The 27260-nt window shown below is 53.2% G+C and overlaps 12 protein-coding genes across 12 annotated transcripts; 5 read left to right on the plus strand and 7 right to left on the minus strand.

The window, feature by feature from the left end:
- Positions 1 to 1211: 1211 nt before the first annotated feature.
- On the minus strand, positions 1212 to 2309 carry M409DRAFT_23036 (uncharacterized protein; the record flags this gene model as incomplete). Its single annotated transcript, XM_033806605.1, has 3 exons — positions 1212 to 2057; positions 2111 to 2145; positions 2222 to 2309. 3 exons carry the CDS (start codon positions 2307 to 2309, stop codon positions 1212 to 1214), a joined length of 969 nt encoding a protein of 322 aa, XP_033667285.1.
- An 848-nt stretch (positions 2310 to 3157) lies between these two features.
- Positions 3158 to 5188, minus strand: M409DRAFT_54751 (uncharacterized protein; the record flags this gene model as incomplete). The annotated part of the gene is made up of 1 exon (XM_033812814.1): positions 3158 to 5188. The coding sequence occupies one exon, from the start codon at positions 5186 to 5188 to the stop codon at positions 3158 to 3160; it is 2031 nt and encodes a 676-aa protein (XP_033667286.1).
- A 1266-nt stretch (positions 5189 to 6454) lies between these two features.
- Positions 6455 to 7328, minus strand: M409DRAFT_54752 (uncharacterized protein; the record flags this gene model as incomplete). Its single annotated transcript, XM_033812815.1, has 3 exons — positions 6455 to 6651; positions 6767 to 6820; positions 6980 to 7328. The coding sequence occupies 3 exons, from the start codon at positions 7326 to 7328 to the stop codon at positions 6455 to 6457; spliced, it is 600 nt and encodes a 199-aa protein (XP_033667287.1).
- Positions 7329 to 7824: 496 nt separating this feature from the next.
- Positions 7825 to 8127, plus strand: M409DRAFT_23038 (uncharacterized protein; the record flags this gene model as incomplete). Its single annotated transcript, XM_033806606.1, has 2 exons — positions 7825 to 8064; positions 8119 to 8127. 2 exons carry the CDS (start codon positions 7825 to 7827, stop codon positions 8125 to 8127), a joined length of 249 nt encoding a protein of 82 aa, XP_033667288.1.
- Positions 8128 to 9814: 1687 nt separating this feature from the next.
- M409DRAFT_23039 (uncharacterized protein) lies at positions 9815 to 11872 on the plus strand (the record flags this gene model as incomplete). Its single annotated transcript, XM_033806607.1, has 4 exons — positions 9815 to 9821; positions 9876 to 10318; positions 10375 to 10956; positions 11012 to 11872. 4 exons carry the CDS (start codon positions 9815 to 9817, stop codon positions 11870 to 11872), a joined length of 1893 nt encoding a protein of 630 aa, XP_033667289.1.
- A 250-nt stretch (positions 11873 to 12122) lies between these two features.
- M409DRAFT_23040 (uncharacterized protein) lies at positions 12123 to 12512 on the minus strand (the record flags this gene model as incomplete). The annotated part of the gene is made up of 1 exon (XM_033806608.1): positions 12123 to 12512. One exon carries the CDS (start codon positions 12510 to 12512, stop codon positions 12123 to 12125), a length of 390 nt encoding a protein of 129 aa, XP_033667290.1.
- Positions 12513 to 12852: 340 nt separating this feature from the next.
- On the minus strand, positions 12853 to 14747 carry M409DRAFT_54754 (glycoside hydrolase family 47 protein; the record flags this gene model as incomplete). The annotated part of the gene is made up of 2 exons (XM_033812816.1): positions 12853 to 14248; positions 14299 to 14747. The coding sequence occupies 2 exons, from the start codon at positions 14745 to 14747 to the stop codon at positions 12853 to 12855; spliced, it is 1845 nt and encodes a 614-aa protein (XP_033667291.1).
- Positions 14748 to 15442: 695 nt separating this feature from the next.
- On the plus strand, positions 15443 to 16960 carry M409DRAFT_54755 (uncharacterized protein; the record flags this gene model as incomplete). The annotated part of the gene is made up of 1 exon (XM_033812817.1): positions 15443 to 16960. The coding sequence occupies one exon, from the start codon at positions 15443 to 15445 to the stop codon at positions 16958 to 16960; it is 1518 nt and encodes a 505-aa protein (XP_033667292.1).
- A 985-nt stretch (positions 16961 to 17945) lies between these two features.
- On the plus strand, positions 17946 to 19819 carry M409DRAFT_66492 (uncharacterized protein; the record flags this gene model as incomplete). The annotated part of the gene is made up of 8 exons (XM_033816958.1): positions 17946 to 18059; positions 18111 to 18269; positions 18321 to 18423; positions 18487 to 18735; positions 18788 to 18973; positions 19025 to 19310; positions 19360 to 19611; positions 19675 to 19819. 8 exons carry the CDS (start codon positions 17946 to 17948, stop codon positions 19817 to 19819), a joined length of 1494 nt encoding a protein of 497 aa, XP_033667293.1.
- Positions 19820 to 19955: 136 nt separating this feature from the next.
- M409DRAFT_66493 (uncharacterized protein) lies at positions 19956 to 21975 on the minus strand (the record flags this gene model as incomplete). Its single annotated transcript, XM_033816959.1, has 4 exons — positions 19956 to 20380; positions 20436 to 21507; positions 21565 to 21671; positions 21930 to 21975. 4 exons carry the CDS (start codon positions 21973 to 21975, stop codon positions 19956 to 19958), a joined length of 1650 nt encoding a protein of 549 aa, XP_033667294.1.
- Positions 21976 to 22747: 772 nt separating this feature from the next.
- Positions 22748 to 23761, plus strand: M409DRAFT_54758 (uncharacterized protein; the record flags this gene model as incomplete). The annotated part of the gene is made up of 3 exons (XM_033812818.1): positions 22748 to 22948; positions 23001 to 23505; positions 23556 to 23761. 3 exons carry the CDS (start codon positions 22748 to 22750, stop codon positions 23759 to 23761), a joined length of 912 nt encoding a protein of 303 aa, XP_033667295.1.
- Positions 23762 to 23766: 5 nt separating this feature from the next.
- On the minus strand, positions 23767 to 25997 carry M409DRAFT_66495 (uncharacterized protein; the record flags this gene model as incomplete). Its single annotated transcript, XM_033816960.1, has 5 exons — positions 23767 to 23783; positions 24244 to 24305; positions 24357 to 25747; positions 25803 to 25878; positions 25927 to 25997. 5 exons carry the CDS (start codon positions 25995 to 25997, stop codon positions 23767 to 23769), a joined length of 1617 nt encoding a protein of 538 aa, XP_033667296.1.
- Positions 25998 to 27260: the final 1263 nt, after the last annotated feature.

Consider the following 27260-nt stretch of genomic DNA (forward strand, 5'->3'; position numbering starts at 1 on the left):
TACTTCTTAAGCCTCTAATTAAGGTTACGCTTTACTTAGGCGGCCGCCTACGAGTACTATATAACGAGGATATTAAAGTCGTCTTTAGTAATCGAGTAGTACTCGCCTTTAGTCGTAGGGCGGCGGTATCTATATAGATTATTAGTAACGGCTTTACAAACACTTTAGGCGAGTATATACCGTATTTAAGTCGCTATACTCGCTATTATCGCTATTATCTTCAGATTACGAGTAGTACGAGTAGTTTAAAGCGAGTACGAAAGTAGCGGCGTATAAAGTTATACTAGAGCGATAATAGGCGTTTAAATAGTATTATTTTTAGTAAAGGAGAGGTTTAAGTGAAGCGAGAAGTGAAGTGAGGTCTATCTAATAACAAGGATTAAGGGTCAATCGAGCACCTGCCTAGGTCATGTAGGTTAAGATATTGTTAGGTGCGGCCTGCCGTCGAAGAGAGCTTGAGCCGAGATGTCTCCCACGCCGAAATCCCACTCCCGATTCCACTTCACCTCACAATCCACCACCACCCTATCCTATCCACCACGACAGCTACATTAGCACACACGAATCCCTACAACTCCCTGCCTTCCACAGACGAGCGCAATGACTGCAGATCTCTTCGCCAGATCTTCCCAATAGCAAATTGCCCGGAACAGCCAGCGGCGTGAAAAAGAGGACAAATTCTTCATCATAAACTTCCGAGGGGACTCTACCTGCATCCCATATGCGCATAGTCTGCAGCTGAAGGCATATCTGGCTTGACTGGGCGTCCTGTCTCGAGGTCGCTGCTGCTCCGGGTAGCATACCGCGACATTGCCCGAAATTACTTGCCCTCCCACGAGCACTGCATTCCCATGCCGAGACGCATGAGCAGTGAATAAGGCTGCAGCCGTCTTACCTTCGCTCCTGGGTCAAGCCACGTACGGCATAGGCGGTGAGAGGTAGCCAAATCAGACGGTAAGTTATGTTCCTCACTCCACGCAAGCCAGTCCTCCTAGCAATGCCTCCTACTTGCGAGCTTGCCGGCTGTCCAACGATCATATATCGTTTACTTGCAAGATTGAATTACATCCACGTCGTTTGAGGGGCTCATGACTCTGTATCTGGGTGGGCTACCATAGTTTCTGTGGGACATGTATCGACATCAACATCTCCAATCACAAAGCCGAACTTTCAACTCCATCTACCCATCCCCTACGTCTCACAATATACAACTACAACTTCGTCCCCTCCTTCCTCCTCCCCGCCAAATTCCTCTCCGCACTCAACGCAAAACAAACATGATGACTCAACGCCACCACCTCCCCCGCCTCATCCATAACCACCACCTCCAAATCATACCGCCCCTCCCTCACAACCTTCGTCTGCAACCTCGAAAACAAAAACCTCGCACCCCCCTCCGGCAGCGCCTTCTTCACCTCCAAATTCAACAGCACCGTCGGGTACCAGAACGGCGCTTTCCCCTTCGTCAGCCGCTGCAGCTCGTCCGGCGGGAAGTACTCGTCGAGTTTCGGGTCGTACTGGTCGAAGCCGCGCAGGTAGAAGGTCTCGAGGACTTGCGGGAACATGTCGACGAGAAAGCCGAGCGAGGCGTTCGTCCACCGCGAGGAAGGGTCCCGGAGACATACCCACATGTCGTAGATGTTCTGCGCGCGTTGGCCCATTCGTGGGAACCAGGCTCGGATGTTCCGCGTCGCTTTGCGGAAATTTGCATTGGGCCATTGGAGCTTCTCGGTCCAGACGGGGTCTTTCCCCTCAAGTAGAGTCGTTGTTGTCGATGTTAGGGGTAAGACTTCGGGACGCGGTTTCCACGTCGTGTCGTACGAATAGCCTTTCTCAGTATGGAGGTTCGATTGCGTGACATACCCGACGACTTCCTCGCGGCCGTCTTGCGAGAGGGTGATGTGGACTACAGACGTTTGACGGCCGAGTTTGATATCCTTGATAGTGATAGTCACAGGCCCAGTTTGCGTCCGCCGGAGGAAGTCGATATGTAATGCTAGGGTGTGCGGTTGATTTTGTTTGGACAAAGTCGTCGTGAAATGCGTTTCAACAGCTCTCTGTGATCTCATAAGCACTTCCAGATACTATCAAACAATTTAGAGCCACATACCAGTATCGTAGCAGTCACATACCCCCCATGCGGTACTAGAAAAACCCCAAGATCAGTAATGCTTCCGACTGAACAACCATCAAATCCTTCAATAATAACGATCCAGCTTACCTGACCCAATACACCAATCATCCACGAAGTTCGCCGTGTACGTATGCGAGTCTTTTGACTGTACCGCCGTCGCTGCTTCGAATGCCATGGTTTCTTTCCGTTTCCCTTTCTATCTCTATCGCCAATGGGATGTATCTACTCCCTCGCTGTCAAAGCCGCCGGGGCGTAGTAAGTGAAGTTTTTCAATATCCCTTGTGTGCTTCCTGATTTATGGGATCCGTATGTAAGGCAGTTATTATAGTGTCCCGTTGGATGATCTGATTAACGTTCTCGTGGCCTTTGCAGTGTTGAAGTGAAGTCGCCCGTCTTCCTGTCCAGCCGATTCCGAACCTCGGCCTGTTCGGCTGCAGTCAGTCAGGCAGTCAGTCTTCTCTGCACTCGACGCTACTCTTCGTCTCGATGAATCTCAGAACAACTTTGTACGGAACGAACAGACAATCCAGGGATTCAACTCCCCGTAAATACAGAGTCCTGAACCTCGAGATGTATTAAAGGTCAACAAGGGCACCCTCGGCGATGTTCGTATCGGGAAGGACCGAGATCGCATGTGGAGGGAAGGAAAGCACGACGGGTTGGTTATTCGTAGCAATAGAGAAACGACCCAACACGTCGTGCGTTGATCATATAGTCGAGAGGGACTGGATGGAAGACTACATATGCAGCTTTTCATGACGCTAATGACACACCATGCTTTCTCATCTCGCTATGCACCCTCAACACAAAAGACACGCTATGAACAAAGCAAGCCATCTCCATGCCACATCCCATCGCTCATTCATTCTATTCCGCGAAGAAAAGCGAAAGCCATCCTGTACACACATAAGAGAGACCAGCCATCACTTCTCTCCAATATGCTTCCATGAACCCACCTCCCACCCAAAACGCCACGCTAAGCAACAAATCCCACCCTCCCCCATCTTCCATCCTATACACGTCTCATCTCATGTACCTCGCGCTCAACCCAGCGAACGCGTCGGGACTGTGTCGGCCGCTGTTGGCGAAGCCTTGGAAGTCGACGCTTTCCTTGCTGGCGTGGTTGAAGCCTTGCGGTTGGGTGACGGGCTGTTGTCCGAAGGTGTTCATGTTACCTGTCATGGCGGAGATGGGCATTGTTGCGCTTCGTTGTGGGACGTCGGGTTGTTGGGGCATTGCTCCGTTTTCGGGGAGGGTTTGTAGAGGCCGGGCGGGGGCGAATTGGGGGTAGTTGTACAGAGCTAAGATCGACGACTTGTCGTGTCGGGAAGCTTGTTGTTGAGGCGCGAATTGCTGCTGCTGCTGGCCAAATTGCCCGTACTGCGGCTGCTGCTGCTGTTGCGGTTGTTGCATTTGTTGCACCTGTTGCGGTTGCTGCGGCTGCATTTGCTGGTACTGCTGCTGAGGCTGCTGAACTTGTTGTGGTTGCTGAGTCAAGTTCTGAGCCCACGGATTCGAGCCTGCTGGAGCAGCATATTGCGATTGCTGAGGCTGGTACTGCTGTTGCTGGATCGGCTGTTGTTGAGCAGGTTGCTGAGGGGTCGAGAAGAAGTCCTGCTGCTGCCCATATATCGGCTGAGGCGATGCAGCGAATGACTGCTGGGCCAAATTCTGCTGCTGCTGCGGTTGCCACGACGTACCAAACGGGTTGCTCGTCTGCTGGACTGGCGCGCTTTGCTGGGCCCAAGGATTCGCTGGTGAGAGCGTCTGCGCCTGCGGTTGTTGTTGCATGAAGGGGTTTCCGCTGGACGTCTGGATCGGTGCAGGTTGTTGCGCGTATATAGCCTGCTGCTGTGGAACCTGCTGAAAGCTTTGCTGCGGTTGCGCCGTCTGCCAAGGATTCGTCGACTGTTGCGCCGGGCTTTGATACATCGACTGCTGATTCGCATACCCTTGAGGTCCAGGGGAGCTAGTCGTCGACATGGAGAGGTTCTGAAAGCTGTTCTCTAGGGTCTGCTGTGGTTGTGGTTGCAAGAACGGATTCCAGTTGTTGTTAGCTGCAGTCGCTTGTGGTGGGACTGATGCTGCTCGTGGTGGTGGAGCTGGTTTGGCCTCTTCCCGAATCTCCCACGGATTGTTCGATGCTTTTTTCTCTATCGTGATTCCATTCGTACCCGAGCTTCCCATAGACACAGGTGTCAAGACTCGCGCTGGCTGAGGCGTGACTGATCTCGAGATGGGCTTAGTATGCTCTCCCAGCCTGACCAAAGCTTCCACCGCCTTGTCCAAGTTCCCGTTCATGCTCTTAAGGATTTCCGTGTTCTTAGCATTGTCTGGAAAGCCCATATCGCGTAGATGCGCCAACTTCGCGTTGAAGTTGTTGTCCACCGTCGTGATCTTCATCCCAAACAACCGACTCGGTTTGTTCTCTCTCTTTGGACTCGGCAAGTCTATCGATCTGTCGCCTCCGCTATAGGCCGGTGAGAGAGGAGGCGTGAAACGTTCGGGCTTCTGTCTAGGAAACGTCGAGCTCGAAGATCGCAGAGTGAAGCCAAACTTCTTGGTAGGCTTCGGCGGAAGATCAGGAGGCTCCTCGTTCCAAGATCCCAGATCCGTGCCTGTACTGCCCGTGTTCTGTCTCGCCGGCGCATTGCTTCGGTTCCCATCTGACAGCGTCCGGCTGTCGTACTTCTGCCGTATGTACTTCTCAATCGCAGCATCCACCTCATCGGCGTCCACAGGGATATCCGGCCTGACGTTCCTCGGATTATAGATCTTGTTACTGGCGACGTTTCCCACCTTTTTCATATTATCCACCTGCTCAGTGCTCCAGCTATCCATAGACAGCGATTTGACTTTCGACACGTGTGTCCCGAGTTTCCTGTGCAGCGCCGCGCATCGCATACACAAGAAAACACCCAGATTCCAACTCGCCCATCCTGGATTCTTCGCCGCGCAGTCTGCGCAGCGGTCGTTGCCGGGGACAGAGCGGAGAAGGTCTTGCAGCATGCGCTCATTGCGAGCCTGCTGGCGCTTCGAAATGGTCCCGGCCATGGTGTGTAGCGATGCTGGTGGTTCGGGTACGTCCAACGGAAGAGGCGGGTGCAACTGGGAAAGCGTGCAAAGGACCACGACGGCCCCTTTCAGAGGATGATCGCCGCGCGCGTCGGAGAGGGGAGAAGCGTGGGAAAGGATACGGCGTTCGTTCGGGCAAGATATGCTCGCATGAGGTCGTCAAAACAGAAAACCAAAACAACACCAACAAGAAAGATCCAAGAGAGAGGCTGCGTCGTGGCGTTTGGTGAGATTACCTGATCCTCCCACTGGGCGAGAGAAGAAGAGGTGCGGCGGCGGAAGTGATGCGGGATGGAGGCACGCCCCCAAATTTGTTTGACTTTTAGCACATCAAACTCTCTCTGCGAATGGTTCATATTTTGTTGTTGTCCCATTTTACAAGTGTTTCAACATCACGATTGAAACCTGTTTCGAGGGATTCTCTACTCATGAAAATTCACATGAATCCTTTGTCGGCCATAATAAAAGTACACATGTCTCAAGATTCCATCGCTCCCTCTGACTAGCAGTTTACTGTTATCATTAAGAGCCACCTGGTACCTTCCCCATGACCATAAGGTTTTCACAACGCCGACCGAAATGCACTGCTGTTCTGCCCATCACCGGAAGAAGTACACGAACAGCTCCAAAAGATCACGGACCGAGTTCCAACCCGAACGCCAATTCGAATTCCCCCAAAGCGAATGCTGCTGTTCAACGCGAGAAGGCCAGCGTCTCAGTATCAAGACGGTTCTCTGAAGATAGTCTGAATTCTTCGTTCAGGAGTGCCATGAATGCCGATGGTCACAATATCTGTGATCCAGCTCGCACGCCTCTATGTTGGGCTTGAAATGCACAGGCGTGAGGATCCGCTTGAACGACTTGGCCAGGGGTGAAGATGGCGACGATGGAGGCGACGACTTTCCCGAGTGCGAATGCCTTCGTTGCTTGACCAGACGTCTCATGGGGCTTTGTTGGCTTTCATTCTCGGGGTTGTGGTGTTCGTCTGAGGGCATTCTGGTGTGCGTCTGATAGTGATTTGTGTTGGAGCTCTTGATAACGGTGAACGGTGAGCAATGATGTTGAAGCAATGGCTCTGGAGCAAACGGTGCATCTCTGCACTGTACTGTGAGTCCACCCATATAGGCAGTGGTGTACGCCTACGAGACGTCACATTGGCAGGGAAGCCTGTCGTAAAGGTTGAAGCTGAAAAGCTAACCCGGCAACAGTGAAATCATTCTGCCAGCTTGTCGCCGTGATAGCGTATCATGCCAATAGGTAGGACCCTCGTTGCTCGACTAAAGTTGTGGAAAGCAGCGGCAGATGTCCGTTTCCGATGGGTTTGCGATGCTGAGGACTGCAGGTACAGCTGTGCGATCTTTGAGATACTTGCCTATTACTACCTGGTGATAGGTGATCTGAGTTTGGAGGAGCGTCATACCAGACAGATGCGGTACCCATGGCTACCAACAGTATCGACATAGACCATTACTTGCCGTAATATGATGAGGTTGCTGTCGGGTTGCCACCGGCATGAGGTATGTGACGCTTTGCTTTCCATAAGAAGTTCGTACGTACCTCCGGCCCCGACGAGAGACCATCTACCGCGGATGCCATCGACGATGATGCTCACTATGAGGCACGATCGCAAACACAACTCTTCATATACACCAAGCTATTGCAGCTCAGACGCGCTCTTTTTCCTGTTCACTGCCGGCCTCATAACAGATCCTCACGCCTATACCGAGCATCTTTCGCAGCCAGATCGAGCTGGCACACTCTAGCTCTTACTCGTCCGATGGGGGTTGTTTCCGATCGCAGGTCGAGACTGAGAAGTGGATTCGTCGTCTTGAAACAGGAACAGCACTCCGAACATTCGCCCCGAGGGCTCGAGGGCATCGTCATCCTCAGTAAGACGACGGCTGGTGAGGATTACATTGTTGTATGTAATGTTAGACGAGAGGCTGGTGTGACTCTGCCATGTGAGGCTGGACCCCTGGTGAGCTGAGGTGAGAAGCAACAAGCCCTCGAAGTGTGGTGGCTGAAGAGCAGAAAGAAAGAGGCAAGGCGCGGCAGTGCAACCACACCGCGGCGAGCGGATTCCTGTTCCTGTTCCTGCGCCGACCGTTGCAGCGTGCATGTCGCAGCGGGCCGATGCACTTCGTGCGACAACCTCTCTCGCCAACGGCTATTTTGAGCGGCCCTGCCTTTGTCACCACAGCCCAGCCTTTGACGCGTTTCTTCGCCAACCCGCCTGCATGTTACCAATTCTCTCGCTCGCCCCCATCGCTGCGGTCCCGCTGCATCGGGGCGCATCCAACCATGTCCTTTTTCTGGCCGTGGCAAGGCTCGAGCCGCGAATCGATTCTCGCGATTGTGAAACACAGCTTGCGTGGCTCGACTAGGCTGGGAGGGATCAGTTGAGTGACCGAGCAACGGCTGCATGTCGGGCTTGCCATTCTTTGCATGCCAGATATAAGTATTGCCGATTGTTGTACCTTTCTTGTCTCTTTGTATCTCACATCTATCGAACTCTCTCAACAAACAAGCACTATCTCACATTCACTCGCTATCAACATCAATATCAAATACCTCTAATACTCAACACCACATCAACAACAACACCCACCGCCACAATGCAGTTCGCCGCCATCTTCGCCACTGCCTTCGCGCTCGTCGCCTCTGCCACCGCTGCCACCCCATCGTACCCCATCAACAACGGTACCACCCCAGCACCAGCCGGCACTGCTGTCGCCAGTGGCACTGGCGCTCCATCATCGTCAAGCTCTTCGGCCAGCTTCCAGCCAGGCGAGAACGCTGCCAGCACCCTCTCCACCGGCGCCTTGGGTCTCCTCGTCGTTGGCGGTATCGCCATGGTATGTTGATCTACAGTCTTCCTGATGGTAACAGATACTGACAATAGTTCCTAGGCTCTCTAAACACCTTCCATCATTCCACAACATAACATTTGGGCAGTAAAGCATGGCATCAGGCATAGAAGGGTCACACTACATGAAAAATCATCAGCGATCGGCGTTATCTAAATGGGATTGAATCTACTTTGTATTGTTGTCGTTGAAGAGAGATATCAAACCTCCACAAGTTCTGGAGAGGGCAATTGGGGATTCGGAATGGCATGTCTGGGATAGATTCAGGCGTGTTGAAGGGCATTAATGTCTTAACGGTGTGGTGTGCATAGAGCCGGTTTATCAATCATGGCGGTGGCATCGATCGTTGGGGAAAGCGTCGGCTTCGATTTGAAGCGATGGCTATAGAAATTGAAAATCATACTGGAAATGTGAAATCAATATCATCCATCCGACCATATTCCCATCCACCAAGCTCGACGTCTTGCGCACCGAATAATGTTGTGTTGTCGTCGTCGCCCAGCGAGGCATCTTCCCCCGGCGGTACACCGAAGATTGCGTGGGGCCTTTTGCGCTTCTCGCTTCTCGCCGCTCGCCCTCACCTCCTTTTCACCCTTGCTCTTCATCTTCGCCATTCTCTCATCATCTTAACGCGCAAGCACCCCATTTCTTTTCTTCATCAAGAATAGATACGAACTCCAATCTATCTCATCTTGGCGGTCGACAAGGGAGGAAACTCGTTTGCTGGGCGATAACAGCACAAGTTCCGCTTTTTGTTGTACGTCTCGCCTACGTACGAAGTTGCCTCGCGGCACGGATCGAATCCTTACTTCCTGGTGGACGACGTTGAAGACGGCTATGAGTGCCCTGGATTGACGGATCTTGTGGCATTTGGTGCGCTCAGGATGCCTAGGAGGGCGGGCCTATCTGCATCGTATTGTCTGGACGGGCGATGAAGGATGGGATGTACTCGAACAAGCAGACCGCTCATTGGAGAACAGATACCGATTATACCCTATCCGCACTTCCGCTCAACCTTGCAATGGCTCGCCATGTGTACGGATGGCACCCGTGGGGACCATCAACATCCTCCATCAATAAGCCATCCTCTTTCATAAACGACAACACTCCTTCTCAAAGACGAGCAAACGGATATCGGCCGACGCCCTGACCGACAGCTTCTCGTGCCCTAGAAATGTGCATGGCAGAGTGAGATCTCGCATGAGCATATCCTGGATTCGACCAACAGGATCGAAGGTATCTCGAATGGATCTTGACAACCTGGTCGGACAATCGCTGTACTCTGTGAATCGTCATACTGCCGGACCATCCGAATCTAGGATTGAACGACGTTCGTTCATACAATTCGACTGGGTGTATTCGGAACCTAGGGCAAACGTTCCTACAGCATGTGCGATGTTGCAGGTCGTTCCTCGCTGGTGCATTGCTCTTTCTCCAAACGAGAGCTGCATGAATAGACTGCCAGCACCACGACCGGCAAAGGCGGCAATAACTCTGCCCAAGCTCCTCTTCGTAGCAAGGCCGGAAACTTTGCGAGAGGAGGATCACTGCACCGGACCTCTCTCCGCCTCGTCTTGTCCCCGCTTATATGTATGCAGCGTCACCCGAGGTTTGAAGACGGTAGGTGAAGTGAGATCAGTTCGGCTTTCTGGCGCTTCTTTTCTTGCGAGTGTTGGAGACGTTTCCTCTGTGTTTCTGTTGCAGCCTTCAAATTGTTCGAAGCTTCAAAGCCCACACCATGGCTGGTATGCTACAACAACACACGTATTCGGCAATAACTCACTGACAACGTATCCAAGCCACCGCCGCCGCAACGATAGCTGGCACGGCTGCTGTTGCGGCCTATATCGATGCCAAGTACCACATCCGCGCCGACCTCAAAAAGGGCAGCCTTGACAATGCCGCCGCCGCAGCCCAGAAATTCATCGCCGAGCGGCAAGCATCGAACAAGTTGATGATGTACCATGTGATAGAGTACTGGGCGAAACAGGACATCCCAGACCATATATTTCTAGAGTATCAAGGCAGGAGATGGACGTACAAGGAATTCTACCAAGACGTGCAGAGAGTGGGCAATTGGCTTTTGAAAGATTTGGGCGTACAACGGCATGAGATGGTTGCACTTAGTGGACCTAATAGCGCGGAGTATTTGCTGCTGCAGTTTGCGGTGGATGCGGTTGGGGCTTGTCAGAGCTTTATCAATCATAACTTGACTGGGAATGCGTTGAGTCATTCGGTGAAGGTGAGGATTATCGAAAAGAGAACATTGATCGATGAAAGAGCTAATTGAAGTACCAGCTCTGTGAGCCTCGCTACATCCTCGCCGATAAAGAGACCTTGGAACGACTAGAACCCTGCAGAGCAGAACTGGAACAGAACGGAATCAAGATCAGCTATTACGATGAATCACTACTCGCACCTCTAACAGACACCACACCTCTCTCCCCAAAACTCACCGAAGGCTACCAAGCAACGGATACCAGATGCCTCATCTACACATCCGGCACCACAGGCCTGCCCAAAGGCGTCATGATGCTCACTGGTCGATACGTGAACACCGCGAAGGCTATGGCCGAATACCTCCAACTGAAACGATCCGATCGATTCTACACATGCTTACCCTTATACCACGGCGCTGCACAGGGACTTTGCACAACACCGGTGATCTGGGCTGGTGCATCCATGCGGTTAGGAAGGAAGTTCAGTCACAAGACTTTTTGGCCCGAGGTTTCTCAGAGCGGAGCCACGCATTTGCAGTATGTCGGGGAGCTGTGTAGATATCTGGTCAACGCACCGCCTCATCCGCTGGAGAGGAAACATAACCTGAAGATGGCGTGGGGTAATGGCATGCGGCCGGATGTGTGGGAAAAGTTCCGCGAAGTGAGTATCCATCTCCACACACCCAGAAGGCATAACTAATCTCCCCTTCCTCCAGCGCTTCAACATCCCCATAATCAACGAACTCTACGCCGCGACCGACGGCCTCGGCGCAACCTTCAACAAAAACCACGGCCCCTTCAGCCGCAACGCCATAGGAATCCGGGGCTTGCTCTGGAACCGCCAGCTCGGCAGCCGCGAAGTCCACGCGCGCATCGACCCCGACACCGAAGAAATCGTCAAAGACCCCACGACCGGCTTCGTCGTCCGCTGCGCCCCCAACGAACCCGGCGAAGTCATCCACAAAGTCGACCCGGCTCTCAAAGAGCAGGTCTTTAAGGGGTACTACAAGAACCCCTCCGCGTCGGAGAAGAGGTGGATGCGGGATGTATTCGAAAAAGGGGATCTATGGTTCCGGTCCGGGGACGTCCACCGCACGGATCTGGACGGGAGGGTCTTCTTCGTGGACCGTCTAGGCGATACGTTCCGCTGGAAGAGCGAGAATGTCTCCACGAACGAAGTCGCGGATGTCCTAGGACAATTCCCCCAAATCGCCGAGGCGAACGTCTACGGCGTGGCGGTGCCCAACGCCGACGGACGATGCGGGTGCGCGACCGTCGTGCTGAAGGAAGGTCTCTCCCCGGAATCTCTCGACTGCGAAGGGTTAGGCAGGTTTGTGTTGGAGAGATTGCCGCGGTATTCGGTGCCGTATTTTCTGAGGGTCGCGCCGCAGTTGAGTTACACGGGGACGTTTAAGATTCAAAAGGGGCAGGCGAAGAGGGAGGGCGTGGATCTGGGGTTGATTGAGGGGAGTGGGAGTAAGGATTTGGTGTTTTGGTTGCCGCCGGGGGAGTCGAGGTATAGGAGGTATGGGAAGGGGGATTGGGAGGCGCTGAAGAGTGGGGCGGTGAAGATGTGATGTTGAGCGGGAGCATGAATTGAATCCATCATCATATCTATCTACCTCTCACGCCTTCCTCTTCGAAGACGTCCCATCACCACCACCCAACCATCTCACAACCACCCCAAGCACTCACGTAACCCACTCATCCACACCCCCAGGCACAGCAAGAAACGTATCCCCCTCCCAACACGCCCTCCCCACACTTCAAACCGTCGGCCTCTCCTCCGCATCCCCCTCCCCCAACAGCACGCGAAAAAACCTCTCCTTAAACCCCCCCTCCGGCTCCGTCCGCTCCTTCAACACCGTCGCCACCCCCGGCACGAACTAGAAACTGTGCGTGCAGCCGCGGGATGTGCAGGGGTGGTGAGGTGGGTGTGAGGGTTGTGGTGGTGCCGGAGAGGGTGAAGTCTACGCGGCCGGAGAGGACTTGCATCCATTCGTCGTGGTGTTTGTGCCAGTGCGGGGGGATGGAGGGGACCCAGGAGGTTGGGGCGCCGTCGTAGGTTACTTCGGTCCAGTGGTGGGTTGGGGAGGTTTTGAAGATCAGCTTGCAGCCCTGCGTTGGGGGTTTAGTTTGTGGTGCTTCTTTGTGGAGTGTGATGGGTTCAGGTACCTTGCCCATTGGTATGGAGTCGGTTTCCCGTGCTTGAGACATGGCTCAGCGTCGTGCCGGTGAGTGAAGGTCTGCAGAGATGCGTATTGGTCTGTACATCATCAAAGATCCTGACATGGATGCTCCTGCACAGGCATCATATGTGACACAGATAGCGACGGCGGCAAATACATCCTTGCCTTGTTCAGCCTCATGGCCACCTGGAGCCAATCGTTTAATGCCACTGTGGACGGCTTGCGGAGATTGTCTGCATGAGACTGCAGGTTGGTCGGCTGACGTTAGGTATGAGTGTTGAGTAGCACACATGCTTTGGGGGCGCAAACGAAGCTGGCCGAAATGCGAGCTTTAGGTGAAGACTTCGTACGAGGCGCGAGATCGAGACCTACTTCCACTTCCAGTGCCAGCCGCTGTTCTTAGTCTGTTTAGTGAACTTCGGAACAGGCCTCTTGAAAGGATGCGCCTCAGTGTTGAAGACATAGTCATCAAGACTAATGTACTCCGGGTCTGCGAACGTCAAGTAGAAGTACTTCAGAGTCTCAGCCGTCCAGAAACTCTCCATGCTGTCTTCCTTGGGTGTAGGTGTGGTTGTGTTGGTGACGTCCTTCATCGCTGCATTGGCTAGAGGCGTCTGTGTTCGGAAGTAGACGGATCTGAACATATCCCAGGCGTTCTCTTGGAGCGTTTGGTTGCCTGTGATGCGGTACAAGATGAAGACGCTTTCTATGGCTTCGGGACGGAGCAGGTAGCGTTTGTCTGGGATTGAAGCGATTCCGGTTGGTAGCCGTTCAGCTCGGATGATGTCGCTGGCGCGAGTGTTGTTTCGTTTGTCCATAGATGAGGCATGTTCTGATACAGCCATGTGCCATTTCGCCGCGTCCCACTTGCAGGTCTCGTCTTCGCATGGGATCAGATTGCACGTCTCAGGCATGACACCTGTCGGGAACTGATTGTACGCCCAAACGCAGCCATTTGCGAGTTTGTGTCCGATGTTGACATGCGAGGCGTTGTTGACCAGACGCCCTCCCAAAGCGAACATGCCACCAGCAAAGCATACCAGGTGTTGCAGCTCGGATTGAAGGGAGACTTGGCCGTCTTGGACACGGACTGTGCCTGACATTAAGACGGTGTCGTTCTCCTTGATCATGGGCTTGTAGAGGACATGTCTGATCGCCGTATCCATGGCGAATTGGTACATCTTCGAGTACTGTGGAGAGCCACCGAGCAGAGCATGCATCTTCGGCAAGTATTCGTACATTGAGTCGGACCACGCTGCTAGACTGAAGGTAGAGCCAGTGAAGAAGTCGGCCTGGTCGGCGTTGACTTGGAGTGGCCACATACCCGGTAGATCGGAAAGATGCTGCTGTGCGTCGAAAAGAGCCATGATCCTTTCGATGGCATCGTACCATTTCGGATCGCCCGTGATCTGAGACAAGCGTGTGAATTCGAGCGATAGAGAACCTATCTCGGCCAGAATGGGGCTACCTGCGCCTCCTTGTTCCTGGTCCTTGGTGGCCCAGTGAAGATTCCAGCGCATAATCGGCAATCGATTGGGAGTGTCGAAGGCTGCGTAGAGCAGATGTGCGACTTCCAATGCCTTGGCTAGGAGTCGTTCATCTCCTGACAGATCGTAGGCGGACAGAAAGCCTCCAAGGTATCTGATGGTGGTTTCGAACACGTTGATCAAGTGCATGCTGGTCTTCGAAAAATCGATGCTGACAGCGGCATCCACCGCTTCGTCGAACTCGGGCTTCATGTCCATGATGTAGAGTGTGTCAAGACTTTCCAAGTCAGCTAGGACGCCATCTTACATCGGATAAGCAACACTCACCTATCGACCAGTGTCGCCGCCCACCCTCCAAAGGTAGTTTTGTTGCCACCAGAAATCGGGCGTAACTCATCGTTCAGCCATGCCTTAAGGCGATAAGCATCCCACGCACGCTTCATGGCAGCCTTGATCTGCGCCATCCTCTGCCGCCGGGTGGCTCTATCTGTGCCATTCTCAATGCGCATCGAGAAATCATACTGCACGGTTGGGAGGCCTTCTAGCGCGGGTTCAGGTAAATGCTGGTACTTTGCGACAGGAAACTGCTCTTTCCTGTTTTCCCAGTCGAACTTCAGCGGATCTTGCGATAGGTTTGTCCTGCTGTTTGAGACATCGAGCCGCGTGGTGGAGCCAGTCCAGAACGCGTCTCGTCCATAGCTAGTCTGCGTTGTCGTGAAGATAATGAAAGTAACGACCGCGAGAAAGAAAGTAATGAGGCGACTGAATGAATGCATAGTGCAGCAATACGCAGTGAAGGAATGACGACGTTAGAGAATGATCGTAACAATGAAACGTAGGAACATTGCGTCGGAATGGTCGCGCTGGCGAGGGTGTTTTCGCGAGGTGAAGAAGTCAGCCCCTGAGCGTGGCCAAGACAAAGAGTCCGAATCGCCCTTTCCACTGGTTGGCGCTGAACGCCACATCCGGAAACGCTCGTGTGAAGCAAATATAAGTGAACGCCACGTGTTTGGCCGTGCAACAATCCATAGCCGGTTCCTCGATGATGTCGACAGCCGGCCAAGCTGAAAGTGTGGATGAGAAAGAGTTGTCGCGAGAGAAGAGGGTTGAGAAGATGTGGTCAAAGTTGATGGAAGTGGAGCAGTTTCAAACTCCACCTTGAGCCGAGACCGACATCACACTGGCCACTTGATCATCCAAACAACAACGACGGTAGAAAGCACAGTGCCTAACACAGAACAAGGCACCGAGTGGGTAAGCGCTTCACGCAGCTGTACGACAAGTGATCTGAATGGCAGAGATGCCTGGCTCTCATTCCTTCACACGCACCATTTCGCGCTAGACCTGCAGCTCACCGGTGGTTTGAGGCAGTATTGGCACTGCTTTACATAAAGCAAGAGCGGCACTCACTTCCAACCTGGCTTTTTCTCTGTCCTCAAAACAACGACTTGCTTGCGCTCTCACTGTCAACATGCTACCTGATATCACACCGGACGAGATTCGGGATGAGCCCGAGATCTCACTTGTGGAAAGGGCGCTGGCTGATTGTGTCCTCCGCCTCGCACTTCTTGGGGAAATAGGCACTGCCAAAGAGCTCGTCGAACTCTTCCTGGAAAATGGCTCCACCGTGGGAACTTGGATCATCGACCAGTTTCTCAAATTTGCGTGGGAAGCATCTGGTCAATGGCCGGAAGGGTGGCCATCTGACAGAGCTGATATACCTCCGGAGGAAGAATATCAGCAGAGCAGGAACGCGAGCTGGATGGGACTTCCAAAGGAAAAGAACGACGAAAATCGTGCGGTGCTCGACGCTTGCCTGGCAGTTGACGACGACATCCATGCTGACGCAAGATCTGGCGCTTCTGCTATGTACAAGGGCCAAAGACTCATCCGAGCGCTTGAGTTATCCGTGAAGTTACACAACATCCAGCCAAAGTCCAAGTGCACTAGAAATGACCGTGCATCGAAGAAGAGTAAAGATGAGGAGGGCCAGGCCGTGGAACAACCAAACGAATCAGACGCGCAGTTCAAGATGTCTAATCTGGATAAAGAAAGTGCCCAGATTTTGAACAAAATAGTGGCCCGGCTTCGTGCTAACCATCAGGTAAAGTACCTGGGCGAGGCGAAATCGTTGTGGCCGTTTTGGGTGAGAGGACTCATGGCGGACGCGGTGGATATGAGCCAGGACGAAGTCAGAACAAAGGGTCAAGCCTTTTTGGAAGCCTTCAAAGACCGATTCCAGCGCAGTTACGTACCGTCTCGTTTTGCTGGCAAGCCGATCAGAGAGCTACTGGAGATTGGTGAGAAGAACACGAAACACTACCTCACGGCCGAAGAAGCCGACATGGGCTCTGTTCCTGAGGCATTGTTCAAACAGGCCGCCACTGATGAAGAGATCGAGCGTTTGGAAGAGCGCCTGAAGACTGTGCTACCAGACGATTACAAAGAGTTCTTGAAAATCACTAACGGGTTTGGAGACGACGATAGCGGCATCTTCAATGGATACTTCCCGGATCCCGCTTTCCACGACACCTCAGCAGTGAACTGGAATGAGGAGGAATACTTCCAGTTGCCAGTCGACTTGCTTGAGTTACCAAGAGAGTACGAGGACCTCGTGGGCCAGGAACACAAGCAAAGCCATCCAGACGGGGATTTTGATTGGGACACGGCTTTCCCTATATTCGATCGTGTGCTCGAGGTAGGCACTCGCGACATCGATAACCTTTGGTTGGTCCATCCTGGACTGGTGGAGCAAGCCCGTGAGCAGTACCACAAGATGTATGTCAACGGCGATGAGAAGCAGAAGAACGTCATCAAGCGGGCCATGGAGTCTTTCGCTGGTAGCAAGGACGCTTTCGAGAGTATGCATTGGTGCTTTGCGAAGTGGTCGTCAGGTGGCTCTGCTTCTATGACCTTCTACCCCAGTTTCACCAAGTATTTGGAGCATATTGTCGACAGGTCGATGGAGAACAGGTACACTGGACCGTGAGGCAACTCTTGAGAGGTCGTCTGCGCGGGTGCCTCGATCGCCAAACCACGAGCCAGATGCGTGGAAGAGCCCTGCACTCAAATCAGATTGGTGGTCCGAAGGAACAAATCAGCGACCGACGAATGAATTGAACAAAGAACGAGAGGCAGAGGATTCTACGTCGTTCGGACTTGACCGAGACAACCACGGAACGCTGCAATGTCATTCGCAAAGGTCACTTGCCAATCTGCAGACGAGAGCTGGGAACCACTGACGCCATCCGCAGGCCTTATCTTCATGCTGTGCACGCGACCGCTGATACGAATTCCTCTTCTTGGCAAGGTGGGCTTCGAGAAGACGTCGTTTCTTGACTCCTGCCTGATCGGGTGGATCTCCGGAATTCCACATTCTTGAGCCGAACATTGCAGCCGAGGTGGAGATGCCGAGCGGACGACTACTCGCGACGACTCTGTATCTCACAGTTGAAACTCGACATCTTCTCTGCTGTACGATGGAAGTTGCCAGCAAACCAGCTCACCGGTCCCCTGTGCGACCTCCTTCCTGGAAACAATGTGGCCTCAAGCAAACTTCGCAATCGAACAAGCCGTCTCCAGGCGGCACACCCAAGAATTTCCATTCCCTTTACTTTCTTGGCCTGCCTCCAGCCGCATGCCAGCCAAGAACCCCACAGACAAATGAGGTACAATCGTCAAAGGACTTCCAAGACACACTACCAGAGGTTCCAAGTCCGCTACTGCGTCTGCGGTAGCTGCTTGTATGCATTCCAGCGAGGCTTGGGTCGTTCGACTCTCCTGCCGACTACCTGCGATAGGCAGGTATCATTGCACAAGTGCATCTTGTCGTTTGCTGTGCAACCGCGCACGACAGTGGATGTAGGATAAGCGTGTTGGAGATGGCTATAAAGCTCGCCATCTTGCGCTGTTTGTGCAGGTAGGTCTGCGTACGTTCGTTCCTCCATCCGTGAACTGCTCTCTTTGCCATCAGGATGAAGTTCATCACTCTTGCGGCAGCTTGTCTGCCTTTGGCACTTGGAGCCATGTACAGGAAGGACGAGTACGACTCGGGTGTCGTCATGGCGAAGATGATGGCCGCAAAGGAGGTGTGTAGAAATTCACGATGCATCTTGACTATACAACTAACCTGTTGATAGTCCGCATGGAGGGAGCACAAAGCAGCAGGCCACTACGACAACAACAAGTGGAAGGGCTTTCACAAGCGTCGACCAGGTGGCGATCGCATTCGTTGCCGAAACGGCCAAGTCGAGGCTGTCAAAGGAGATCCTGATCAGACGTACAAGTGCAAAGACATCGTCAGTACCACGAGGGATTGTCGAGCTCGACAATAGCTGACGCCACAGTAGGACCTGCACGACTTCAAGACCCACGCTGAGCTGGGAAGCAACGGTGGCGAAGGCAGTGGTAGCTGGGGTGTCGTCCTCAATGGACGGGAGTTCATCGCTATTGGTACGTACACCAACACTCCCTTCAAGCTTTAGAGTCAGAAATCCTTACTGACCTCCACCATAGGGCAAACCGACGGCGCAGCCTTCGCCGAGGTCACCAAGCAAGGCCAACTCGTCTATCTCGGCCGCCTCCCAGCTCAAGCCAACCCAGTCATCTGGCGCGAGATTAAGGCGAATGGGCCGTACCTTATTGTTGGATCGGAAGGCGTTGATCATCAAGTCCAGATCTTTGATATGCGCAAGCTCTTGAAGGTCGATCCCAAGAAGCCGAAGGTCTTTAGCACGACTAGTGATCTTACTGGGCTTTTCACTGGTTCGTTCAATTATGCGTGAGACGTATGGTCAGGACTAACAGTACGGCGCAGATATGCCAATCGGTCGCTCGCACAATGTCGTTGTCAACGAGGAGAAGAACTACGCTGTGGCTGTTGGCTCGGCGCCTCGTAACAGCTCTTGTGCTGCTGGCCTCATCTTCATCAACCTGGACGATCCATCGAAGCCATACTCACCTGGCTGTGCGCCGCAGGATGGCTACGTTCATGATGCTCAGTGTGAGTCTGGACCAAAATACCACTCAACTGTATATTGACTCTTTTGTATAGGCATCGTCTACAGAGGTCCCGACAAGAAGTACAACGGCCGAGACATCTGCTACGGCTACAACGAAGACACCCTGACCATCTACGACGTCACAAACAAGACCGGCCCTCAAGCCGCCAGCATCATCTCTCGCACCCCCTACGTCGGAGCCTCATATACTCACCAAGGCTGGGTGCTCGACCCCAACTGGCAGACTCACCTTCTGCTCGACGACGAGCTCGACGAGGGCGAGATCGATCCCGACCGAGCAGATCCAAACGGCCCATCTATCGATGGATTCCCAGCTACGTATGTGCATTACACGCCTCATGACTTCCCGTACTGACACACTTTGCAGCTATATATTCGACATCACCTCCCTCGAAAAGCCCGTCAACACGGGCTACTACAAGTCCAAAGTCCGCTCCGTCGACCACAACCAATTCGTGCGCGACGGCCTCGCATACCAGTCCAACTACCAAGCGGGTCTCCGTGTCTTGGACGTCAGCACCATTCCTGAGGATGATTCTGGTGCGGGCGTCGAGGAGATTGCGTTCTTTGATGTCTATCCGGGCGATGATGACGAGGAGGGTGGTGGTGTGGCTGATTGGTGAGTATTTCTTTCTGTGGCGTGATGTGAAGTGGATATCTGATGCTGATGCTGGATGTGTAGGTCTTTCGGCACTTGGTCGCATTATACCTTCCCGAGTGGGTATATCGTTATCAACACCATTGACCGTGGTCCTTTCGTTGTGAAGTTGAGCAAGTTCGGAGGGCGAGGCTTTGGCAAGCGTCATGTGAGACGTGGTCCAGCATGAATGAGAGCATGAGAAGTGCGGAAATGCTGTACATGCTATATATCGCCATCTACCATAACTTTGAATGCAGAGTAAAAGTCTATACCTGGGTATCTTCCCCGTGCACCCAAAACGCCATCGCCACCGAACCCCTTTTTCATGCCCCCGGCTTCCCTCCCACCACACCAGACGGCTTACCCCCGGGTCCGCCGGACACCTGATCCTTGTCCTTCCTCACGTCCCTCCACTCAACCACACAAGCCGCCACAAACGCCAAACAAGCACAAGCCGTCGCCACAACAAACGTATTCGTCACCGCATCATTATACGCCCCCAGCACCCTCGGCAAATCCCCTTCACTGACCTGGCTCCGCACAGAGGCTCCCGTGGCGTCGAGGTCGTCGACGTTGATCCCGGGGATGGGATCGAGGTTGGAGTGCAGGCTGTTCATGAATGTTGTCTGGTCGATCGCGATGAAGACGGAGCCAGAGAGGGATTGCGCGAAGAAGTTTAGGGAGATACCGGCAGGGGCGTCCATACGGGAGAGGACGGTTTGGGCTACGAGGCCGCCGGATTGGATGCCTGGATTAGAGAGTCAGTGAGGTTGCTTTGTGAGAGGAGTTGTTCTGGGACTTACCGAGACCTGCCCCAAAACCCCATATGAATTGGTAGCCGATCCAGGCGCTCTCACCTGTTGATGGCTCGAACGTTGTTAGGAGGCCGGCGCCGATGGACATGAGTGCTGCGCAGGCGAGCATGAAAGGCGTGTAATATCCCACTAACTTTGAGATGGCGAAACCTGACAGCAGTCCTGCTACGCCCGAAGGAACGACCATCGGTAGCATCATTACACCCGATCGTGTTGGACTCGCAGCTTTGATTGCCTGGAACCACACGGGGAGGTAGTACGTCAACGTCATCATGGATCCTGTCACGCCGAGGGTGTAGACGAATGAAGCGGCCATGCTGCGTTGTTTGAAGAGTCTTGGTGGGACGGTTGCGTTGTCCTGGAGCCAGATTTGGATGCCGATGAAGGCTAGACCGAGGACGACAGCAATGACCAGTAGGGCAACGATTCTTCCGTTCGACCAAGAGTACTTCGAGCCTCCCCATTCCAAAGCGAGCAACAGGCAGATGACTGCTGGCATCAGGCACAAGTTTCCAAGTGGATCCATCTGTTTAACTTGGTCGAGAGGTTTCGTGCCAGCTTTCTTCGCCGGTGGGAGTTTTAGCGTGACAAACGTGATGGCGAGAGTCACGGCTCCCACAGGCAAGTTGATGAAGAAACACCACCGCCAGGAAGCATGCTGCGTCAACGCCCCTCCAATGAGCGGTCCCACAATCGACGCAACCGCGAAAACCACACCCACGATGCCCGAATATATCGGCCTCATATGCAGCGGCACCGTAAAGAACGTGATAATCACGCTCCCACCAAAGATCCCCGATGAGCCCAGACCTGCAATCGCTCTCCCGACGATGAGCACGATCGAGCTCGACGCCGCACCGCAAATTGCGGAGCCGACGAGAAAGATCACGACGGCGATCATGAAGACCCATTTGGCATTGTAGAACGTGTAGATCTTGCCGAAGAGGAGCTGAAAGCAGCAGAAGGTGAAGAGGTAGGCGCTGCCGTACCAACCGATGTCTTGGATCGAGTCGAATTTGGCGGTTATGGTTGGGATTGCGTTGACCATTATTGTGCGGTCCTAGGCACAATACTGTTAGTTGACTTCCCATTCCAAGGGCATTTTCAGAGGTTTTACCAATGCTGTCAAGAACCCAGCCAGATACAGAGCGAAGATCGTCGAGTACAGCTTGAATCCAGTGGGATATTCGACCTTTGGAAAGCCCATTCCTGGTGGGCCACCCCCTCCAGGCGGTCCAGGAGGGTTTGGCGGATCATCACCTGAAGGCTGCGAAGGGAGACAAGCTGGTTCATGGTATGCTTTTTCGAACTGCTTGGGCGTCGGTTCCCTTATGATTGGGACTGTAGAGTTGCGAAACTCCTTCGGCGAGGAATTAGTCCCGCTACTGTCTCTGGCCTTTTCGCTTGTTATGGTGGTGGTGATGCTGGTCCTGACTCCTGTTGATGCGACTTCGTCGAAGCCACCGCTCGGTCTAGGGTCGCTTGGGGAGAGAGTCTGGGACTCGTGTTTTGCTTTTTCTTCTGCCATAGATGGTAATGAGACGAGTTTGCGGTGCTGCTGAGTTTGGTAGGATGCTGAGTTGCCAAGTGCTGCAAGGCTATGCTAGCTCAAGCTCGTGGGTGAATGAAAGGATCAAGGAGGCGAGTGAAAGGAAGAAGTCAATCGATCATCGTGCGTCCACATTACCTTCAAATGCACGAGGTGCAAGGAACAGGACCGCCGACACCGAGACATTCCCAGCGGTGTGGGCTTCGACAGGCTTAATTCTTCTCGTGGCATGCTTCTTTTTCGTTCCAACTTCTGTCGTCCTAACGCCAGAGTGTCGGCTGCCGACTCCAGCAGGCAATTGGACGTTGACGTGGCTCGGGTGCCAACACAGTGTATCGGCCGAGCCAACAGAAAGTGTGGTCCAGTCGTTTGATCAGGGATGGTCCTGGCCTCCTGACAGCGCACGTACTTCGGAGGATGTCCGGGTATCAGACGACGTCTCTTTGACAGAACCAACACCGACCGCATGGGTGGCGAGGTCGAGCCTCTTTTTCCACTCCGAGTCTCTGGTTTTGAGGGCGAGACTGCGCAAAAGTAGGTGTGTCTGGAACGGTCTCCCAAGAACGTCCGGACGGAAGCCACACGGTCTGCGAAGTTCGGATGCCTATTGAGAACTGACGACCACTTCAAGCTGCAAGTTAGTAACAGCAAATGTATTCGTTGTGGTTGCTCGTAAGTCATCTGCTTCACTCGTCTGCGTCGAATCGTTCTCTTCCGAATCAGTCACTGGCGTGAATAACTTTCTCCAAACATGGCGATCAGACCGATAGCTGCAGAGATGTTCGACATCACCGACTGCATTGCGGTCATCACCGGAGGTGGAAGTGGTATTGGCTCTATGATAGCCAAGTCACTGGCAGCGAACGGAGCCAAAGTCTATATCCTTGGTAGACGGTTGGAGGTGCTGGAGAAGGCCGCCAAGGAAATGGTGCATATCCTCTTCTTCGTAAATGTACAGACGGTGCTGACAACAAGCGTAGCAAGGCAACGTTGTTCCAGTGCAGTGTAGCGTGAACTCGACCGAAGATCTCCAGCGAGCTGTGGACTTCATAGACCAGACAGATGGTCGCATAAACCTGCTGATCAACAACGCTGGGATCGCCACGCCCAACCTGGAGCCACACCAGGCTCGACCACAGCCAAAGTGGGACATCAAGAAAGTCAGGGACTTCTGGTTCTCGAAAAAGTTCTCTGACTACGCAGCCGTGTTCGAGACAAACACGACGGCGGCACTCCAAGTGACATTCGCTTTTCTCGAGCTTCTGGACAAAGGCAACAAGTTCCGCGAAAGGCAGGAAGCGGCGGCGAAGTCCAATGGCAAAGTATTCCGTGGACCATATACATACACTCGAAGCCAGGTCTTGAGCTTGAGCAGTGTTGGCGGATTCGGCAGAGATAACAGTGCGTTCATCTACGGCGCGAGCAAAGCAGGCACGACCCATATGATGAAGAATCTGGCGACGTATCTGATCCCGTGGCACATCAGAGTCAATGTGCTGGCTCCAGGGTGTAAGTTCCAAGATCTGACAGTATTGATTGTCCGCTGATTCTATCAACAGACTTCAACACCGACATGATGGGTGACTGGTACAAGGCGACCGGTGGTCGTCTTCCACCGACATTGGTTCCTGAAGAGCGATTTGGTGAGCTCCATGAGATGGGTGGAACGGTCGTATGGCTGGCGTCCAAGGCTGGCGCGTACTGCAATGGTCAGGTCGTCTTGATTGACGGTGGATACATTGCCACACATCCGGCGACATATTGATGTAGTTAGCTTTTGATGAAACCTGAAAATGACATGCCCAAATCGCAAAGCATTATTCTTGATCTTCGTCGCCATTGAGTGGAAATCTTCACCATTGTCTGATGCCAGTCACGCTGATGTAGGTATTTCTGGACTGTTATCACCACCCCAAGGTAGTATAAGTGTGCTCGTGACAGTACGTGGACAGATATGTTGATGGAAGAGGAAGAGAAGGAGGCGGCAAAATTGATGCTAAATCGAATGCAGCGCACAGATCATCTTGAGGCACGCGCTGTTTGGCCCCCAAAACAAAACCCCTCTACCGGACGCGTCTTGCTCTATCTAACGACAACATTGCCATCAAAGGAATCTTCGCGCCCTTATTCGTCAATATGGACTTTACTATCACGCCACGCCCAGGGCCACGCTTCGTACGACTGTCGATGCCGACTTCTCCGCCTCTGACAACAAGTCCAATGGCTTCAGTGAGGACATCACATAACCTTCATATTCCTCCTCACGGCACTTGGTCATAGCGGCATGGTAGTTGTGCAGTCCTCCAAACCTGAACAACCTGGTCAGCATCATTCATAACTCTACACTGTGGATATCGTACCAGTTCAATGGCTCCTCTTTCTTGCCGGGTATGTTCACGCCGCAATAGTACCCCTTCGTGGCAGAGACGACGAACTTGCTCCACAAATCCAAGGTCGATTGGCGCCAGGCCTGCTCCGCCTGTTCAGAGGTCTCGATGCGAGTGATGCCTTTGCTGCCCATGTCCTTGATGAGGTCGAATATGAATTCACCTTGCAATTCAACACATGATGGCCCGTTGGAGAAGGCAGTTGGAGCCTGAGGCCCATAGGTGTACCACATATTTGGGAAGCCGGAAGTCGACAGCCCAAAGCGTGTGTAAACTCCATCTTCCCAGCGCTGCTTGAGAGACTGGCCATTGGTGTCCACAATGTTGATGGCGGTCAATGCACCAGTATTGGTATCGAAACCAGTGGCCAGGACGATGATATCGAACTCCTGCAAGCCTGTCTCCGCACACCTGATGCCGGTTGGCGTAACCTCGACTATCGGATCTGCTTTGATATCCACCAAAGATACATGATCGTGATTGAAAGCTTCGAAATAGTCGATCTCCATCGGCGTTCGTTTCCCACCAAATGTGTGGACAGGTTCGAGCGGTGCCAGGATATCGCGGTACTCGGGCTTCTTGATGCGTTCACGAGACTTCTCTGCCCAGAACCGCCAGGCCTCACTGTTCACTTCGTGGCTGACAAAGACATCGAAGTACGTCGAGAGCAACGGGTGAAAGCCCCCTTTGGCCCAGGCGTCTTCAAAGACTTGTCGCCGTTCCTCTGGAGTGTCATTCGCCCATTTTCTGGCAACAAATGAAGTATTCTGGCCTCCGAACTTCTTGTATTTGCATTCGTGTTGCAGGGCGGCCATCTCGCCGCTGGTCTTGAAATCGTCTTGGAACGCCTTCGACAATTTCTGCTGTCGCAAAGGCAGGCACACACTCGGCGTTCGTTGGTATACTGTCATGTGGCTCACCTCGCTAGCAATCGTTTGGATGATCTGCACAGCACTGGCTCCTGTGCCGATGACCGCAACACGCTTGCCCCTAACATCGATATCATCTTGTGGCCATCTGGCGGAGTGGAAAGAAGGCCCTTTAAATGTCTCGAGACCCGGTAGCTTTGGGACGTATGGCTGCGTCGCAAACCCGAGTGAGTTGATGAACCACCTGGCAACGAATTGGCGACCATCTGCACATGTTATGGTCCACTTGTGAGCGGTCTCGTCAAATCGAGCGCAGACTACTTCAGCCCCACAAACCATTTGCTCGGCCAGGTTCCAGTGTTGGATGGTGTGCTTTAGGTATTTGCGGATCTCTCCATATCCCGGGAAGGCCTCTTCCCAGGTCCAGTTCTCGTTCAGCTTTGGGTCCGTGTATTGGTACACTGGGTACCTGGAGTCGACACGGGCGCCAGGGTACTGGAGAAGCATCATTAAATCGTCACAAAGAGGAAGCCTTACCGGGACGACTCACGCAGTTCCAATGCCACACTCCACCAGGCTGAGGGGCCTTTTCCAGGCATACCGCACGGAATCCTGCATCTTTGAACCTGGAAGATCTTAGTGCACGAAGTCGACAGATCAAAATAGAACCCTACCTCTTGGTCATGTATATGCCGCCAAAGCCAGTGCCTACGACCACGGCGTCCAGTTCCTGTACGACTCCCATAGTTGGCGTTCAACTTTTGCTAAATGAGCGTGGGTATTGATGACTTCCTGGCTTCAGTTGACGTTCGATACAAGTCTCACGCATTCTAGTTCAATGCCCCCCGGCTGCCTTCATATGTGTGTTCTCAGCGTCTCACGCACCCCTTCTTTCGGTACCCAGCTGGAGAATTGCTCGATATCGAAATTGGCCCCATTAGCTATACGGACGCCGCCGCTGAGGGAATATGTGAGAAATGGCCATTGCCGTATCGGCTTCGGTCCAGCCTTTTGACCCCGTGGAACGAAAGGAACAGGACCGGAGTTGCTGCTATCTTGAGCACACAATGGCACCGACTTTTCGTCCGTCATCCCATTCACCGACCTGGCAAACGGGGAACTGCGGCAGTGGCACTTACTGTTGACTTGGAGAAGAGCAGCAGGAAACACTTCATTGACTTCTGCATAACTTCGTGCCACTACGAGCAGAGCGTCTGCCCGAACGAACGCTAAGCCGCTAATCAAGCTCGTGTGAAGAAATGGGCCATACTATCAATGTATTGGCACCTCCTCTTCTCCTTGAAGACCATCTCACGGGGACCCTGGAGAGGACCACCCAACACTTCGACCGCGATCCTCTTCGACTCAATGTTCGCGTTGGCACGCACATCCTCCTCCACCGCTTGTGGCCATTTCCACTGCTCGTCAGGGGCTCCATGGGCCGCGAACGAAACCCAGCCTCGACTGATGCTTTCTGCGAGGTGGATTTCCTTCGGATCACCGATGTAATATGCCGTCTGCAGCTCATTGAACACATAAGGCACATCTGAGAAGTGCGTAACCCCGAGGTAACCCTTTCCATTTTGCCTGAGGGTTGGCGCGAACGCCGTCTGGTTCAGCTCGTACAGGTAGACTGTGCTCTGCCCTTTGCCGGATTCATACATCTCGGATGCTTGCTTAAGCGACGGACACGCGACTTCGATATCCCTCAAAGCTCTCGACAAGGTGCACCATGCGGTGCTTACTTCCTTGGGGCAGATCGACCTGCGAGCGTAGTCGACTTCCGTATAGACGTAAAGCACCATTAACGCGATCGGCTCGATCAGCTGCGGGTAGCGTTGTCCAATCCACGCAGCTGCCTGCGAGATTGTCTGGATCGAAGACGGGACTTCCATGGAAAGTTCGTCCATATTCCAGCCGGTCATGTAGTCGACAGTGCTAGTCGATAGCACAGCCTGGTGCTGAGGCGCTGTCTTGTCGAAGACGATGTCGTTATCAATGGCAGGAC

This window comes from Zasmidium cellare, assembly GCF_010093935.1.
Source record: "Zasmidium cellare ATCC 36951 unplaced genomic scaffold M409scaffold_18, whole genome shotgun sequence".
In the NCBI taxonomy this organism is placed as follows: Eukaryota; Fungi; Ascomycota; class Dothideomycetes; order Mycosphaerellales; family Mycosphaerellaceae; genus Zasmidium; species Zasmidium cellare.